This window comes from Doryrhamphus excisus, chromosome 7 (assembly GCF_030265055.1).
Source record: "Doryrhamphus excisus isolate RoL2022-K1 chromosome 7, RoL_Dexc_1.0, whole genome shotgun sequence".
NCBI classification, from domain to species: Eukaryota; Metazoa; Chordata; class Actinopteri; order Syngnathiformes; family Syngnathidae; genus Doryrhamphus; species Doryrhamphus excisus.
The window spans coordinates 782857-800638 of NC_080472.1; the positions used below are offsets into that span (position 1 = coordinate 782857).

General features: G+C 37.0%; 1 protein-coding gene across 7 annotated transcripts in view; it reads left to right on the forward strand.

Moving 5' to 3' along the window:
* tjp1a (tight junction protein 1a) overlaps positions 1 to 17782 on the forward strand; it is a 127511-nt gene that overhangs the window by 59598 nt on the left and 50131 nt on the right. For all 7 annotated transcript variants that reach the window (XM_058078741.1, XM_058078744.1, XM_058078745.1 and 4 more), the window contains exons 3-4: positions 14922 to 14978; positions 17493 to 17617. In XM_058078741.1, the coding sequence (XP_057934724.1) occupies positions 14922 to 14978; positions 17493 to 17617 (182 nt within the window). The remainder of the gene's footprint in view (positions 1 to 14921; positions 14979 to 17492; positions 17618 to 17782) is intronic.

Below are 17782 nucleotides of genomic sequence, written 5' to 3' on the forward strand. Positions count from 1 at the left end.
CCGCATCAGGTTTTCCCCCCCAAAAAAACAACAAAAAACGCATTTATTAAAAACAGAAAAATTAATAAACTTTGCTTTGGTTTCGATTTTCTACAAGAAAAGCTCTGATAAAACATTCCACTGTTGTCGAATATCTTAATTTTTATTTTTCTACACAAAATAAGATGAAAAATAAATAAACAAATCAAGAATAAATAAAATCAATCAGTAATAAATAAATAAATATAATAATAATAATAATAAAACGGCAAATAATAAAAACTTAATAAACCACATATAGTTGGTGGGTAGACACATTATTTTTTTCAGATTAAAATTAACAAAACACGACTATAGTCACATTTATACTCTTTTTATTTACAACATATTGCGCAACTGCATGGTCTTGAGACACATGCTAACTTGCAAACTAGAGAGCTAGCGACCTTAAACGGTAGCCTTCCAAGTTCTTTCCTTTCAACTTAAATCGCCAAAAACTTACCACTTCCACACGGATAGGGAGGATAACTATTAACAGTTATTTAACCTTTAACATGAACATTAATCAAACGTAATAATTTTTTCTGGGTACATGATACCATACGGCATCCATATCAAAACTTGCACGGGCCGCACTAACATTAAACTTTCATATCCAGGCGGGGGCCGCATGTTTGAGACCCCTGAGGTATAAGATCATTTGTAAATCAGACGCTAATGTCATTGTTTAGTTTGTAATCGTCCATATTCATGCATATTCACATGTCGCTATATATGTGTTATATGGTCGTTATATATATATATGTATATGGAAAACATTTTCTTGCACCTTTTGTGCAGAAATGCAGTACATTTACACGTTCCCGCTCAAGCAGTTAGGAAACATTATGTAACCGGTTTAGGTAGGTACCTTGTTCCACATCAGACAGCCAGTCTAGCAGAGCCAGGCAACTCCTGCATCATTTTTGGCAGGAGAGAGTCGGCTCGGCCTGTGCAGGGATTTATCATTCACATTACAGGCATAAGGAATGTGTGTGTGTGTGTGTGTGTGTGTTTGTGTGTGAGAGACAAGAGATAGCAAGAGAGAGAGAGAGTGTGTAGTGGTGGAGGATGATTTGGGTTTTCCATGGCTCAGTTGGTTAGCAAAGATAGAAAAGAGATGGAACAGATTCGTCCTAAGGCTTGTTGCCCTACATGTCTTTACACAGCACATAAACACACATACACACATATACACACATGTACACAAACACACTGCTTTGGGTTCATTTGCTTACGTTTCTGTTTGGTCGCAGTGTATTACAGTGCTGTTTTTTTTTTGAATATGTTACATATTGTTTTTATGTCTTTATTTAATTATGTTCTAAAATGACAGGAAGTGGTAAATTCACAAAAATTACATTTATAGTTCAGCCTCATTTCCGGAAGTGATGTCATTGGGGTGAAGCAGAGTAAACAGAGGCGGATAGTCAACGTGGTTCAGTATTTTTGTCATTAAAACAGTAGTCATGCCAAAGCATTGTGTTGCTGCTGGATGTTCACAAGTTTTTCTTTTCCAAAAGATGAAGGTTTTGCTTTCATTTTATTTTATTCTGTTCTAAATTTATATATTTTTGATATAAAATATATGGTAAATTCACAAAAATTATATTTATATAATTATTAATTAATTATAATTTTTATTATATTTATAGTATATTTTATATTTTATATTTTATATTTTATATTTTATATTTTATATTTTATATTTTATATTTTATATTTTATAGTTCAGCCTCAATTTCGGAAGTGATGTCATTGGGGTGACACCCCTCAGCTAAAGCAGGGTAAACAGAGGCGGATAGTCAACGTGGTTCAGTATTTTTGTCATCAAAACAGTAGTCATGCCGAAACATTGTGTTGCTGCTGGATGTTCACAAGTTTGCTTACGTTTCTGTTTGGTCACAGTGTATTACAGTGCTGTTTTCTTGAATATGTTATATATTGTTTATTTAATTCTGTTCTAAATTGATAAATTTTTGACAGGAAGTGGTAAATTCACAAAAATTACATTTATAGTTCAGCCTCAACTGATGTCATTGGGGCTAAAGCAGAGTAAACAGAGGTGGATAGTCAACATGGTTCAGTATTTTTGTCATTACAACAGTAGTCATGCCAAAACATTGTGTTGCTGCTGGATGTTCACAAGTTTTTCTTTTCCAAAAGATGAAGGTTTTGGGTTCATTTGCTTACGTTTCTGTTTGGTCGCAGTGTATTACAGTGCTTTTTTCTTGAATATGTTATATATTGTTTATTCAATTGTGTTCTAAAATGATGTATTTTTGACAGGAAGTGGTAAATTCACAAAAAGTTACAGCCTCATTTCCGGAATTTATGTCATTGATCCTTCAGCTAAAGCAGAGTAAACAGAGGCGGATAGTCAACGTGGTTCAGTATTTTTGTCATTAAAACAGTAGTCATGCCGAAATATTGTGTTGCTGCTGGATGTTCACAAGTTTTTCCTTTCCAAAAGATGAAGGTTTTGGGTTCATTTGCTTACATTTCTGTTTGGTCGCTGTGTATTACAGTGCTGTTTTCTTGAATATGTTTTATATTGTTTTTATGTCTTCATTTAATTTGGTTCCAAATTGATATATTTTTGACAGGAAGTGGTAAATCCACAAAAATTATATTTATAGTTCAGCCTCAATTTCGGAAGTGATGCTAAAGCAGAGTAAACAGAGGCGGATAGTCAACGTGGTTCAGTATTTTTGTCATCAAAACAGTAGTCATGCCGAAACATTGTGTTGCTGCTGGATGTTCACAAATTTTTCTTTTCCAAAAGATGAAGGTTTACGTTTACAACGTAGAACACAAACAATATATACCGGAACATCCCGTATGACCGATTATGGCCTAGTCATGTAGACGTTTTTTGACATAATTACATATAATATGCTGTATATGTGAATATTTTAAACTGTATACCTTTAAATAATGAATCCAGGCTGCATTGTAGATCCCGAAAAGGTTTCTCTTCTGTAGAATAAGTTTGCTTGATGTTTTTCCCGGGCTTACTGAAGAATGAAAGCGCCCCTTTCTATAGTTATCAGGAAATGGTAATTATGTTGCTAGTTAAGTGCTTGGGAAAATGGAACGTCAAACAGTAACTCATTAATTCACTATAGATTGTGTGCCGGCACAGAATGTCTATTGTGGCTCGGCCTTCAGAGGGCTCGGGAATGCCGTTGAGGGGGCTTGGTCTCTTGTTTTATGCCACCGTGTGTCGCTAACTATTGCTTCAGAGCTGGGCAGTGTAAATCGAATTGAATTAAAATGTAAATAATAATGGCAATGACGCATTTAAAAAAAAAAAAAAAAACATGAACCCGGACGACAGACCATGCATTCATGTCAATCTCCAATACTGTCGAAAGGGGTCTGATTCATCGGGTGTTTGTTTACCCAGCATGCTTTGCGGTGTGTAGATAGGGGTGTCATTTGCGTGCATAGGTGTTGTAGTTTGACATGGTTCCCGAGGTGAACTGAACTTTGCCTCTGACTATTATATCTTATATTGCAGTGTTTTTCAACCGGGTTGTATGCTAACCGAGGTGTATGCTAACCGAGGTGTATGCTAAACGAGGTGTATGCTAAACAATGTGTATGCTAAACGAGGTGTATGCTAATCGAGGTGTATGCTAATCGAGGTGTATGCTAAACAATGTGTATGCTACCCGAGGTGTATGCTACCCGAGGTGTATGCTAACCGAGGTGTATGCTAACCAAGGTGTATGCTAACCGAGTTGTATGCTAAACAATGTGTATGCTACCCGAGGTGTATGCTAATCGAGGTGTATCCTAACCGAGGTGTATGCTAACCGAGTTGTATGCTAAACAATATGTATGCTAACTTGAGTTGTATGCTAACCGAGGTGTATGCTAACCGAGTTGTATGCTAAACAATGTGTATGCTACCCGAGGTCTATGCGAAACAATGTGTATGCTAACCGAGGTGTATGCTAACCGAGTTGTATGCTAAACAATGTGTATGCTACCCGAGTTGTATGCTAATTGAGGTGTATGCTAACCGAGTTGTATGCTAAACAATGTGTATGCTACCCGAGGTGTATGCTAAACAATGTGTATGCTACCCGAGGTGTATGCTACCCGAGGTGTATGCTAACCGAGTTGTATGCTAACCGAGTTGTATGCTAACCGAGTTGTATGCTACCCGAGTTGTGTGCTAACCGAGGTGTGTGCTAACCGAGGTGTGTGCTACCCGAGGTGTGTGCTACCCGAGGTGTGTGCTACCCGAGGTGTATGCTAACCGAGGTGTATGCTAACCGAGGTGTACTATTAATACTAGTAATATTTGCAAATGATGATTAATAAATGTTAATTATAAAAAGTGATATTGGATAATTCCTTGAAAATCACTGTTATATTGATATCGGATATCGGCCCATAGTCAGGTATCAGACTGTATCGGCCTGCATCAAAAATCAGCAATATTAGCCCACTGATACAAGCAGTCACAGCCAACTACTGTATCGCTGTATCGTAGTAACAACACGATACATCGGTTCAATTATAACATAACAAGGGTACAAATACTGAAAAAAAAAATGATTATATGTGAAACACTGTTGATTGAGTCTATAGTGAGAAGTCAGAAAAAGGTGAGGGAAACCTTTTGGAATGAGAAACTGGCAGAGAGCGTTGGATCGAGTCCTTATCTACACATTCCTGTGTGTATGAGTGTGTAAAAAAAAAAAAAAAAGCACAAGCTGGGAGGAGTGTGAGATGGAAATACCGAGTGTAGGGTGTTTGTGTTGATAGGCTGAATCCAAAGGTTTCACTTGGAGGCCTGGTTATTGCTCTCAGTGCATCGGCCGCCACTTAGTTTTCAGGTCCCAACAGATCAACCTACAGAAAGTAATAGTAATGGTTTAATTTCATTTGAACATGCATCAGATTACAATTGAATGCATCACATAATCAATTCACAGTTCCACATGTCCAAAAAGGAGTAGGAAGAAGTAAAGCTTATTGAATCCTACCCCTCCATCTGGTACTTTTACAATCACTAACTGTTACATTTGTTCACTTCCTGCTTTCCCAATATAATTTAAGTGATTTATTTTATTTTAATTTAATTTTTATTTTGGCTGCACGGCGGACGAGTGGTTAGCGCCCAGGGTTCAATTCCACCCTCGGCCATCTCTGTGTGGAGTTTTGCATGTTCTCCACCGTGCATGCGTGGGTTTTCTCCGGGTACTCCGGTTTCCTCCCACATTCCAAAAACATGCTAGGTTAATTAGCGACTCCAAATTGTCCATAGGTATGAATGTGAGTGTGAATGGTTGTTTGTCTATATGTGCCCTGTGATTGGCTGGCGACCAGTCCAGGGTGTACCCCGCCTCTCGCCCGAAGACAGCTGGGATAGGCTCCAACACCCCCCGCGACCCTCGTGAGGAAAAAGCGGTAGAAGATGAATGAATGAATGAATGAATGAACATACAAATTACAATTGAATGCATCCCATAATCAGTTCCCAGTTCCACATGTCCAAAAGGAGTAGAAAGAAGCAAAGCTTATTAAATCCTACCCCTCCATCTGGTACTTTTACAATCAGTAAATGTTCACAATTTGTTCACTTCCTGCTTTCCTAATATAATTTAAGTGTTTTATTTTATTTTAATTATTTATTTTAGTTTTATTTTAGTTTTATATTTTATTTTTTTTTATTTATTATTATTATTTTAATTTCAATTATTTATATTTATTTTATTTTATTTCAATTATTTATTTTTGTTGTATTTTAGTTTTATTTTATTTTTTATTTAGCTCCAGTTGGAAATTTACAAATAATAAACACAGAAAAAATCAGATGAGATTCATCTGTCCGTCCATGTACTTTCTTCTCAACATTTCTTTCAGTCTGTTTTTCTATGTATGATCGGTAATATTGCAGAACTGCTAGCTAAACTAATGGAAATGAGGGTAGAATATGCAAAATCACACAATCCCAGCCTTTATTTTTCTTTGCCATCCTCAGCACTTTGTTTGTGCTGAACAATTAGTGTGGTTGAGTTGGGACGACTTCACTGCTGGATAAGCTGCATGAGATCTAAACCAGTCGTTAGCTGTGTGTCCTCTTCAGTAGTGCACACAATATTCTTATACAATATAATATAAATATGTTCATATTTTTTTTTCCTGGGTCAGCACCAGACCGAAATGTCACAAGAGGCCAACCATACAGAATGTCATCTGCCCCGAATATGAACTGACCTGTACATTTGTGTAACATGTTAAAGTACTCATGACACCAAAAACAGTTGAAAGTACTCACTTAATAAAACATACTGCTTTCAGAGATAAACAGTTATAAAATAGGATTGAAAAAGAATGGAAAAAGATTTGCGAGTTCTGGGTACGTCAATTGCCTTTCCTCCTCTGCACATGAAATACAGCTTTCAATTAGGGATGCGTTGATCGATTAATATCGGCCGATTTCCGTAAAAAACTGTGCCTTCCGTAAAATTTGCAGTTCAAGTCTTCTTTCTGAATGGAAAATGTAATCAACCAATTAGGAAAAAAATAATCAACCAATTAAACGGTTATTTTAAAAATTAAAAAAATAAAATACAACTAAAATACAACTAAAATAAATAATTAAAATAAAATAAAATAAATATAAATCACTTAAATTAAAATAATAATAATAAATAAAATTAAAAAATAAAACTAAAATAAAACCAGAAAAAAATTAAAATAAAACAAATCACTTAAACTATATTAGGAAAGCAGGAAGTGAACATCAGGAGTGAATATCACCTCGTACTTCGGTACGTGACATTTTTTTTTAATGTAAAAGTAAAATAAAACTAAAATAAATAATTAAAATAAATAAATATAAATCACTTAAATTATATTAGGAAAACAGGAAGTGAACAAATGTAACAGTTACTGATTGTAAAAGTACCAGATGGAGGGGTAGGATTTAATAAGCTTTGCTTCTTCCTACTCCTTTTGGACATGTGGAACTGTGAACTGATTATGGGATGCATTCAATTGTAATCTGATGCATGTTCAAATGAAATTAAACCATTACCATTAACTTATTATTTTTAGTGTATTTTATAGCTGATTTAATACATGGGTGAAAACCGACCCGGTAACATAAGAGATGATACCAGAAATCTTACACAAGAGGAATGTTAATCCATGTTAATGATCGGTATTGGCCGATATCACTTCACGGATAATCAGTATCGGTATATGTATATGTCAGCCTGGAGACGGAGAGGCATGACGGTCCCTTTCCCGTCCCCCTCGATCCATCCTTCTATTTATTTCCCTTTGCCTCCTTTTTCACGAGACATCAGGAATAGACTTCATAGGGAAGCATGGCTCAGATTAACGTTTTAATCCAAAAGCCTGGATTATAGGTTTTGTATTTTTTATTCCCAGCCTCGACATTCCAGCGGTAGCTCTTTGTCGGATACTTGTCAATCAAAGGTGCGTTGAAGTGTACTTATCAGCTTGTTGTGCTCAACCGAGTCCTCGTGGAGATGTTTGACCGGGTGGAGCTCGCTGTTGGAGACTAATTAACTCAAGTGTATTTAGGCATGCCAAAACACAGCGCTGCATCATCATCATCATCATCATCATCATCATCATCATCGTTGTCATTGTCATGTGCCTACTGGCGATTTCCTACACACACCCATTTCTTCATTACGGTCGCACAAGCTCCTTCTAAAAATGGCCGTGTTATTTTTGCAGCGCTTCCTGCGATACGATGTTATCGACGCGCGGTTACTAAAATGTGCATCACAGAGCAACCATAGAGGAAGAACGTAAGAGCTTATGTCATTGTTTTCATTGCGGGGGCCCCGCCAAGCAGACAAAAAGACTGCTTCTAGTTTATGTATTGTTTGAGTGCGGCGTTGAAGTCGGCCATCTTTGGGTTCAGGATACGTTTGCATGCAGTTGTTATTGCAAAAATCATCTTCGTCTTCTTGTACCTTGAGAAACCGTCAGGTGTGCCGTGAGGAATTATCCAATATCACTTTTTATAATTAATATTTATTAATTATCATTTGCAAATATTATGGTAATAGCCATTATGTCTTCTTCGTGGTGTTTTTCTTCTTCTGTTGTTAATTAGGGGCGGCACGGCGGTCGAGTGGTTAGCGCGCAGACCTCACAGCTTGGAGGGTTTCTTAGCAGCATTGTTTATACTTAAATGATGAACAGGTTTGCATGAAATTTGATGTTTCATGTGTGATTCACTGGTTTTTGGTCAAAAATATATGCTTGTAAGAGCTGTGACTATTAAAGTGTATGTTGTGCAATAGGGCTGCATGGTGTAAAGTGGTTCGCGCTCAGGCCTCACAGCCAGGAGACCAGGGTTCAAATTCCACCCTCGGCTATCTCTGTGTGGAGTTTGCATGTTCTGTTCCGTACTGTTACTTTGCTTGTATATTTCCTAGCTACCTTTTGAGTGTTAAGTTGCTGTGTGGTGACTTGGGCTAAATTGGTGCCGGGGCGGCACGGCGGTCGAGTGGTTAGCGCGCAGACCTCACAGCTAGGAGACCAGGGTGCAAATTCCAACCTCGGCTATCTCTGTGTGAATAAAACATAAAATATAAAAATAAAATTATATATTGTAATAAATGTTTATTTACATAAAATATATTTTAATATGAATATGTATGTTATAATTATATATAATTATTTAGTCTATAAATAATGATAAATATACCATTATTTATAATTTCAATTATAATTGTTATATAAATAATAATTAAATATATAATTATTTATAATTATACAATTAATTATTATATAAATTATAATTATTATATAAATAATAATAATTATTATTATTATATTATTAAATAATTACTATAAATAATTATTAATACATTATTTAGATATTGTTTAAATAAATGTGTTTCATTATGTATTAATATATTTGAAAAATTCTTGATTAAATATTATTTTTTATTAAGGTATGAATGTGAGTGTGAATGGTTGTTTGTCTATATGTGCCCTGTGATTGGCTGGCTTGCCCGAAGACAGCTGGGATAGGCTCCAGCACCCCCCGTGACCCTCATGAGGAAAAAGCGGTAGAAAATGAATGAATGAATGAATGAATATGTATGTTATAATTATATATAATTATTTAGTAAGTATAGCATTATTTATGATTTCAATTATAATTGTTATATAAATAATTATTAATACATTATTTATATATTGTTTAATGTATGAATATATTTGATAAATTCTTGATTAAATATTATTTTTTATTAAGGTATGAATGTGAGTGTGAATGGTTCTTTGTCTATATGTGCCCTGTGATTGGCTGGCTCGCCCGAAGACAGCTGGGATAGGCAAAACTACTGAAGCCAAAAAAAACGTGGATAGGAACATCCCGACTTGCTCATGACCCCCCCCCCCCCCCCCCCCCCCCCCAAAAAAAAAAAAAAAAAGATAAGGCCGTAAGATTAGGTGAGCTATGTGAGGAAGATTTTTTTCCAACTTTTCATTGGAAGCTGAAGCCATTTCCGGCAAACAGGAAGCTGAGTGTTTTCCTGTGGGTGCTGTGGTTGCTCTTGCTTACATCCTGCCTCAGGCTGTCAAGGAGTGCAGGAACACTGACCTCAAGATTTCTAAGGTGTCCCTCCCTCCAACAGTCACTGTGTTGCTAGCCATTACAATCAATATGGAGTCCTTAAGTGATACAAATGTGATGGAAGAATGGTACGTAATGTACTCTGTCATTGGCCGAACTGGATTATATTATGTGTTTTGCTTCTTAGAATCCGATAATGTTTATTAAAACAAGTTTTCTTTGATGGCGGAAGAACATCAGCTAGTTCTCAGGCTGCCCTGGATTGTGATCTGTATCGGTGTTGTTTATTTAGTGCTTCAAAATGAATGTGTTTTTTTTTTTGTGACACATTTCAGCTCACTTTTTACTTGGTCGCAGAATGGATCAAATAAAAATAAAAATAAAAATTAAAATTAAAATAAAAATTAAAATTAAAATTAAAATTAAAATTAAAATTAAAATTAAAAGTAAAAGTAAAAGTAAAAGTAAAAGTAAAAGTAAAAGTAAAAGTAAAAGTAAAAGTAAAAGTAAAAGTAAAAGTAAAAGTAAAAGTAAAATTAAAATTAAAATTAAAATTAAAATTAAAATTAATGAAACATTAACATAAGCATAAAAATAAGCATTGTCATTAGCATTAAGATTACATAAACATTAACATTATGTTACATTATGTTCCATATTAACATTATGATAAAATTAAAATTAAAATTAAAATTAAAATTAAAATTAAAATTAAAATTAAAATTAAAATTAAAATTAAAATTAAAATTAAAATTAAAATTAAAATTAAAATTAAAATTAAAATTAAAATTAAAATACATTTCTGTAAAAAAACTGCGCCTTCCGTAAAATTTGCCGTGTCAGTTCAAGTCTTCTTTCTGAATGGAAAATATAATCAACCAATTAGGAAAAGAATAATCAACCGATTAAACAGTTATTTAAAAAAATTAAACTATATTAGGAAAGCAGGAAGTGAACAAATGTAACACTTTTTTTTCCGGGCCCTCCCGTTTCCTCCGACATTCCTAAAACATGCTAGGTTAATTAGCCACTCCAAATTGTCCATAAGTATGAATGTGAGTGTGAATGGTTGTTTGTCTATATGTGCCCTGTGATTGGCTGGCTCGCCCGAAGACAAAATTAAAAAATAAAAATAAAAATAAATCACAAAGGCAGGAAGTGAACAAATGTAACAATTACTGATTGTAAAAGTCCCAGATGGAGGGGTAGGATTTAATAAGCTTTGCTTCTTCCTACTCCTTTCGGACATGTGGAACTCTGAACTGATTATGTGATGCATTCAATTGTAATCTGATGCATGTTCAAATGAAATAAAACCATTACCATTACTATATTATTTAAGTCATATCTAAGACATCATTGTGTCCATAAGGTTTTAATGGCAGCTCTTTGTTCCCCGACCTGGCCCAGAGTTCAAGCCTGACTAATACTGAAGTGTAAACACACTAGACCGTTACGAGTTTGGGCAACATCAAGCCCACCATTTTTATACACGACTCTTGTCACTTTATTAGATAAACCCCGGCCTTTTGTTTTCCTCGCTATTTCTGTTTTGTGTCTAAAATTGCATACAGTCCTGCTTGGTTTGTGAACAAAATACACACTGTCCAAAAAAAAAAAAAAAATTTGAGTTATGTATGTGTGTCCCTAATGAGTTTCAGGCTACATTCTTATGCAATTAGTGAAACAAGTCATTGACTGTTCATTTCCTTTTTTCATTCTGCTTCCCTGCCTTTCAGCACAGCCCCATAGTTCAAGGACAAGGCCACATGCTTGGTTGACCCCCCTGGTCACATGACACAATCACTCCCCTCGGTGGGGCCCGGACTGTTTGATGGGGGGGGGGGGGGGTGAACGGATGGCTGCTTGTGTCAGAAAACACTTGAGAGAAATGGATGTGTTGCGGAACGTCAGAGAGGGAGCTGTGGTGGCTAAATGGGTCACGTCCCGTCACACAATGGGCGGCATTACTGTGAGAGTTGTAGTGGCAGACATGGGTAGGGGAGAGGGAGGGGGGGTGATAAGTTTTTGAGGACACTGTGGCCCTTTGTGCCAATTATGGACACAAATAACATCGACACAGAGCTGCCATGGAAATCAGGGTGAAAAGGTTAACTGTGGACTCAGTAGGTGATGCTAACAGAGTCATTGTTGTGTTGTGTTGATGTTGTTGTGTTGTTGTTGAAACTTTCTTAAGTTTCAGAAGTCATTTTGCACTTCATACACACACACACACACACACACACACACATTATGGAAAACACAAAAATACACATGACAGTTTAAGTTAAAGGAGATTGATCGAGAACCTCGTGGAGCAGTGTCAAAAAAATGCACCAACGGGGTTTGACGGGTGGGTCTACCGCGTGACAAAAAGGACAGCACAACATCAATGGCTAATTTGCTTCAAAATGAAATTGACACTTGAGAATCAACAAAATAGCGAGAGAGGCCGACAAAGTGTGTGATGAAGGAATTGTGAGGCTGTTTAGTTCCAGCACTGAAAAAAAAACAGTGTGTTATACACACTGTATGGAAAAACACATTTAATGAATTAAAAGTAAAAAAAAAAAAAAAATTCCCGGCAAGTTGCAAAGTTTCCTGGTGGTTAGCATGTCGGTCACATGGTCAGGACAAGGGGATCTGTGGAAGACTTCCTCCCACATTCCAAAAATAGAAAATGCATGGACATGTTGAAACGGCAGGCTAAAACACCAAAAAAAAATTTAAGCCCAACTAACCCTTTTATTAGCATAGCATGCTAGCATGGCTATATGAGTGTGTTTTCTCGCTTCAATATAAGCAAGCATTTTACGATGATTTTTAACGACATCACGCAAGTTCTGAGTGGGGTAAAAATAGACCAGAGGCACGTTTATTATTTTTTTGCACCCAGCTCAACTTAACTGTCAAGAGACCACACTTCCTGCCTTCAAAATAAGAGAACAACAGAGTTGCATTCCATTTTCTTTACACTTATTATTGCTGCTTATTATTCATTCATTCATTTTCTACCGCTTTTTCCCCATCCCAGCTGTCTTTTGGGCGAGAGAGGCGGGGTACACCCTGGACTGGTTGCCAGCCAATCACAGTGCACATATAGACAAACAACCATTCACACTCACATTCATACCTATGGACAATTTGGAGTCGCTAATTAACCTAGCATGTTTTTGGAATGTGGGAGGAGAAAACCCACGCGTGCACGGTGGAGAACATGCAAACTCCACACAGAGATGTGCCGAGGGTGGAATTGAACCCTGGTCTCCTAGCTGTGAGGCCTGAGCGTTAACCACTTCAACACCGTGCAGCCCTATTGCACAACATGCACTTTAATAGTCACAGCTCTTACAATTACATATATATTTTGACCAAAAACCAGTGAATCACACATGAAACATCAAATTTCATGCAAACCTGTTCATCATTTAAGTATAAACAATGCTGCTAACAAACCCTCCAAGGTGAAAGGCTTCTCACCCGTCCAGAGGGTGTTCAGTGTTCTCACTTCACCATACTTTTAATGTTTGTTTTTTTTTGGTCTCCTAGCTGTGAGGTCTGCGCGCTAACCACTTGACCACCGTGCCGCCCTGCCTATTATTATTATTATTTCTTATTTATTTATATATATTCTTATTTATTATTTTTATTACTATTTCTTTCCACTTATTATTGCTGCCGCCGGTCACGATAAGACTTCACGGCCTTGGTACCTCTTCCAGTTCCACTGATGGGTGGCTTCTTGTTCAGCGAAAACAAACAATGGTGGATGTTGCGCAATGTCCTCGTAAAAATAATAAAAAAAAAAACTTAGTCCAAATCGACTATATAAATACTAAACAACCTTTCTTACAAGACATCTGTTGCACGTTCTTCATAACATCGGAATGGAATATTTTCCTGATGAGAAAGGTAATGACTGTAATGAGGGCTGCAGATGAAGGGTTGTGTGTGTGTGTGTGTGTGGGGGGGGGGGATTATCGCAACGATGGGGTGGGTAGATATCACCGTGTTATTATTACGACAGCCTGATTAAATGGAAGTGGTAATTAACGTGCGGTCTGCCATGTGCCGGCGCCGTTTATATCTTTTTCCCTTCGCTCGCCACGGACAGCTGTAGCCCGGTTCCCTGCAGGCGGACACGACCGACAACGTTTAAAAAAAAAAAAAAATGTCATGCCACTATGTTAAAAATGTTAGCTTCGGCCCTAATTATTGTATTTTTTATTTTTTTTTTACTGACTTGAAGTGCATTAAAGCAAAACAAACCGACGCAGTCATGCTAACGGAAACGGCGCGGCGTTCGATGCAACCAAATCTAGCCTCAGTTAACTCCAGCATGACAGACGAGTAGCTAAATGACTCCCATCTTTGCTTCAGCTCTCTCAAATGACCCAGCCCGGGAATAATATGTAATAAATAATAAATCTCGCTCAATCTCTTGAGGCTATTTACTCAACGCTGCTGTCATTCATAATCTTTTCACATGTGGACTTGAGGGTCCCCAGTCATGCAAATGAGCAAAGGAGATTGCCTACCTTTTTTAATACTCCTTTCCTGAGAGGGGGGAAAAGCGCAACAATATTTATTCGCTCAATCTTAATACTCGTCGTTGACCTTTTGTGTGTCATCACGCATCTTGTTTTGCATGATGACGTGTGTGTTTTTTTTTTGTTGTTGTTGTTTTTTTAATGCAGCTCTACATAGTAACTCAACTGGGTTTTCATTTTTCATGTGTGTTTTCTGATTGTGGTTTACTAGATGGCCCGGTTTGCATTTAAAAGTCAAATTACAAAACTCAAGTCATCTTGGAGAGAAGGCTAAAATCACCACACAGCAACTTAACACTCAAAAGGTAGCTAGGAAATGTTCAAGCAAGTGACAGTACTGTTTTAAAACATAAAAATAACAACTATTTAATTTCTTCCCATCATGCATTATTCCCAGTCAATCTCTGCCCCACTATTGAGTTTCCTAGTGAATGCATTTTGAATGCGTTTTGTTGTTGTTGTTTTTCTTTTTTTTTTTAATGCAGCTCTACACAGTAACTCAACTGTGTTTCCATTTTCATGTTCATTGATTGCGCTTTACTAAATTACAAAACTACAAACTTACAAAAAGTCGTCTTGCAGAGACGGCTAAAATCATCACACAGCAACTTAACACTCAACACTTTGAACAAGAAATCCTCCCAGTGAATGCATATGCCTTCAGTTAGCAGCTTTTCAGGGATTTTTCATAATCGACTGGGTTAATTATCCGCCGTATGAAATCATAATGATCATTTCCGTCTTGTTTTTTTGTCTTGCAGAGTGCAGCGATGGAAGAAACGGTCATATGGGAACAGCACACAGTCACCCTTCACAGGGTAGGTGTCTGCAACACTTGTCATCCAGTCGGACATTTTTTTTCCACCTGTATCTACTCCATACTCCACCGTGTCTACTCCCCAATAATGCGTATTCCGTCTGCGAGAGTACCAGCTGTAAGAGCAGGATGCATGGCGCTGGAACAATAGTCAGGGAGCCCAGATGGCAGGAAACGAAGGCGAAGGAAGACAGGCATCAGCATCCACTTCCTTCCTCTCTCCTTTCTTTTCTCTTCCTTCCTGCTCAAGGCAGCCCGTATGACACTCGTTCTTTTCTTGTCTTAATGTAGTCAGGTTTATGTATAGAAAGTATATAATGTTCTAAATACTCTCACAGGGCCCGATTTTATAGAAGGGGGCGCATTCTTGGCTAATGCGCAAAAGGGACCAAGTTATTCATTCATTCATTTTCTACTGCTTTACAGCCTATCCCCAGTACACCCTGGACTGGTGAAATGCTCCAAATGTTTGATAGACACAAAATATTGTGAGAAAATACATGTCACAAACGCCAATTATGCAACTTTACAGAGTGAAATATGTAATTTTAGAGGACTTTTTTCCATATAAAAATGCCAATATTTAAAGAAATGCTCCAAATGTTTGATAGACACAAAATATTGTGAGGAAAATACATATCACAAACGCCAATTATGCAACTTTACAGAGTGAAAGATGTCATTTTAAAAGGCTTTTTTTTTCCATATCAAAATGCCAATATTTAAAGAAATGCTCCAAATGTTTGATAGACATGAAATATTGTGAGAAAATACATGTCACAAACGCCAATTATGCAACTTTACAGAGTGAAATATGTCATTTTAGAGGACTTTTTTCCATATCAAAATGCCAATATTTAAAGAAATGCTCCAAATGTTTGATAGACATGAAATATTGTGAGAAAATACATATCACAAACGCCAATTATGCAACTTTACAGAGTGAAATATGTCATTTTAGAGGACTTTTTTCCATATCAAAATGCCAATATTTAAAGAAATGCTCCAAATGTTTGATAGACATGAAATATTGTGAGAAAATACATATCACAAACGCCAATTATGCAACTTTACAGAGTGAAAGATGTCATTTTAGAGGACTTTTTTCCATATAAAAATGCCAATATTTAAAGAAATGCTCCAAATGTTTGATAGACATGAAATATTGTAAGAAAATACATATCACAAACGCCAATTATGCAACTTTACAGAGTGAAAGATGTCATTTTTAAAGACTTTTTTCCATATCAAAATGCCAATATTTAAAGAAATGCTCCATATGTTTGATAGAAACTAAATATTGTGAGAAAACGCCAATAATAATTCTTTGTTTACATTGCATTGGAAAATCTTATGTTGTTGCAGGTCAAACGGCCGCTACTACTTAGCCTCAAATGTATTCATTAATTCATTTTCTACCGCTTATCCTCACCAAGGTCGCGGGGAGGCGGGGCACACCCTGGACTGATCACCAGCCAATCACAGGGCACATATAGACAAACAACCATTCACACTCACATTCATACCTATGGACAATTTGGAGTCGCTAATTAACCTAGCATGTTTTTTTTGGAATGTGGGAGGAAACCGGAGTACCCGGAGAAAACCCACGCATGCACGGTGGAGAACATGCACACTCCACACAGAGATGTGCCGAGGGTGGAATTGAACCCTGGTCTCCTAGCTGCGAGGCCTGAGCGCGAACCACTTTTCACACCGTGCAGCCCAACATGCACTTTAATAGTGACAGCTCTTACAAGCATATATTTTTGACCAAAAACCAGTGAATCACACATGAAACATCAAATTTCATGCAAACCTGTCCATCATTTAAGTATAAACAATGCTGCTAACAAACCCTCCAAGGTGAAAGGCTTCTCATCCGTCCAGAGGGTGTTCAGTGTTCTCACTTTTAATGTTTTTTTTTTTTTTTTACCCAATCCCGCCCCCCTCCCTCCGTAGATCTGTGAGGTCTATGCGCTAACCACTCGACCGCCGTGCCGCCCCGGCACCAAGTTAGCCCAAGTCAAATCTATGGTGTCTATGGTGGTGTAATGGTACAGCTGCTGCCTTTAAAAAATCTCATTCATTGAGTTAGTTTAATTGAGACAAAAATATTGTCAACAGATTAGCAGGCTAAAAAGGATGTTTTTCTTTATTTTTCTTCTGGCGCCTCCCACATTGAAAATCCCTGGTGTACAATAGAGAACCTGTCTAGACGGTCCCGGTTGTTGTAATCTAATTAGTTAGCAGCTTCAGCGAGGCCGAAGGAGAAGACCGTTGTTGGCTGTGATTCCTCCATTTCTGGCTCTCATCTGATGTGGTGGTGGTGGTGGGGGTTGCATCACATGGCCTGCTCCCTCAGAGCTGCAGGCGATGGGTCTGTTAAAGCCATCTTAATGTACATGACTGATATATTCATATTATAGCTATGCTGATAATCTATATCATAAAAAGCCATATTAGTAATGAATGATGATGATGTGTGTGTGTGTGTGTGTGTGTGTGTGTCCAGGCTCCTGGATTCGGGTTTGGTATTGCCATCTCAGGTGGGAGAGACAACCCACACTTTCAAAGCGGGGAGACGTCGATTGTGATATCGGATGTTCTAAAAGGAGGTCCGGCAGAGGGACTGCTGCAGTAAGTTTCCATACTTAACAAAAAAAAAAAATTATCTTCCCCCTTCCTGATTTTTTTATTTATTTTTTGCATGTTTGTCAGATTAACAAACATATTTAAATATTCATCAATTTATGTATTATTTATTATTATATATTTAATTTAATTTAAGTTTAATTAAATTGA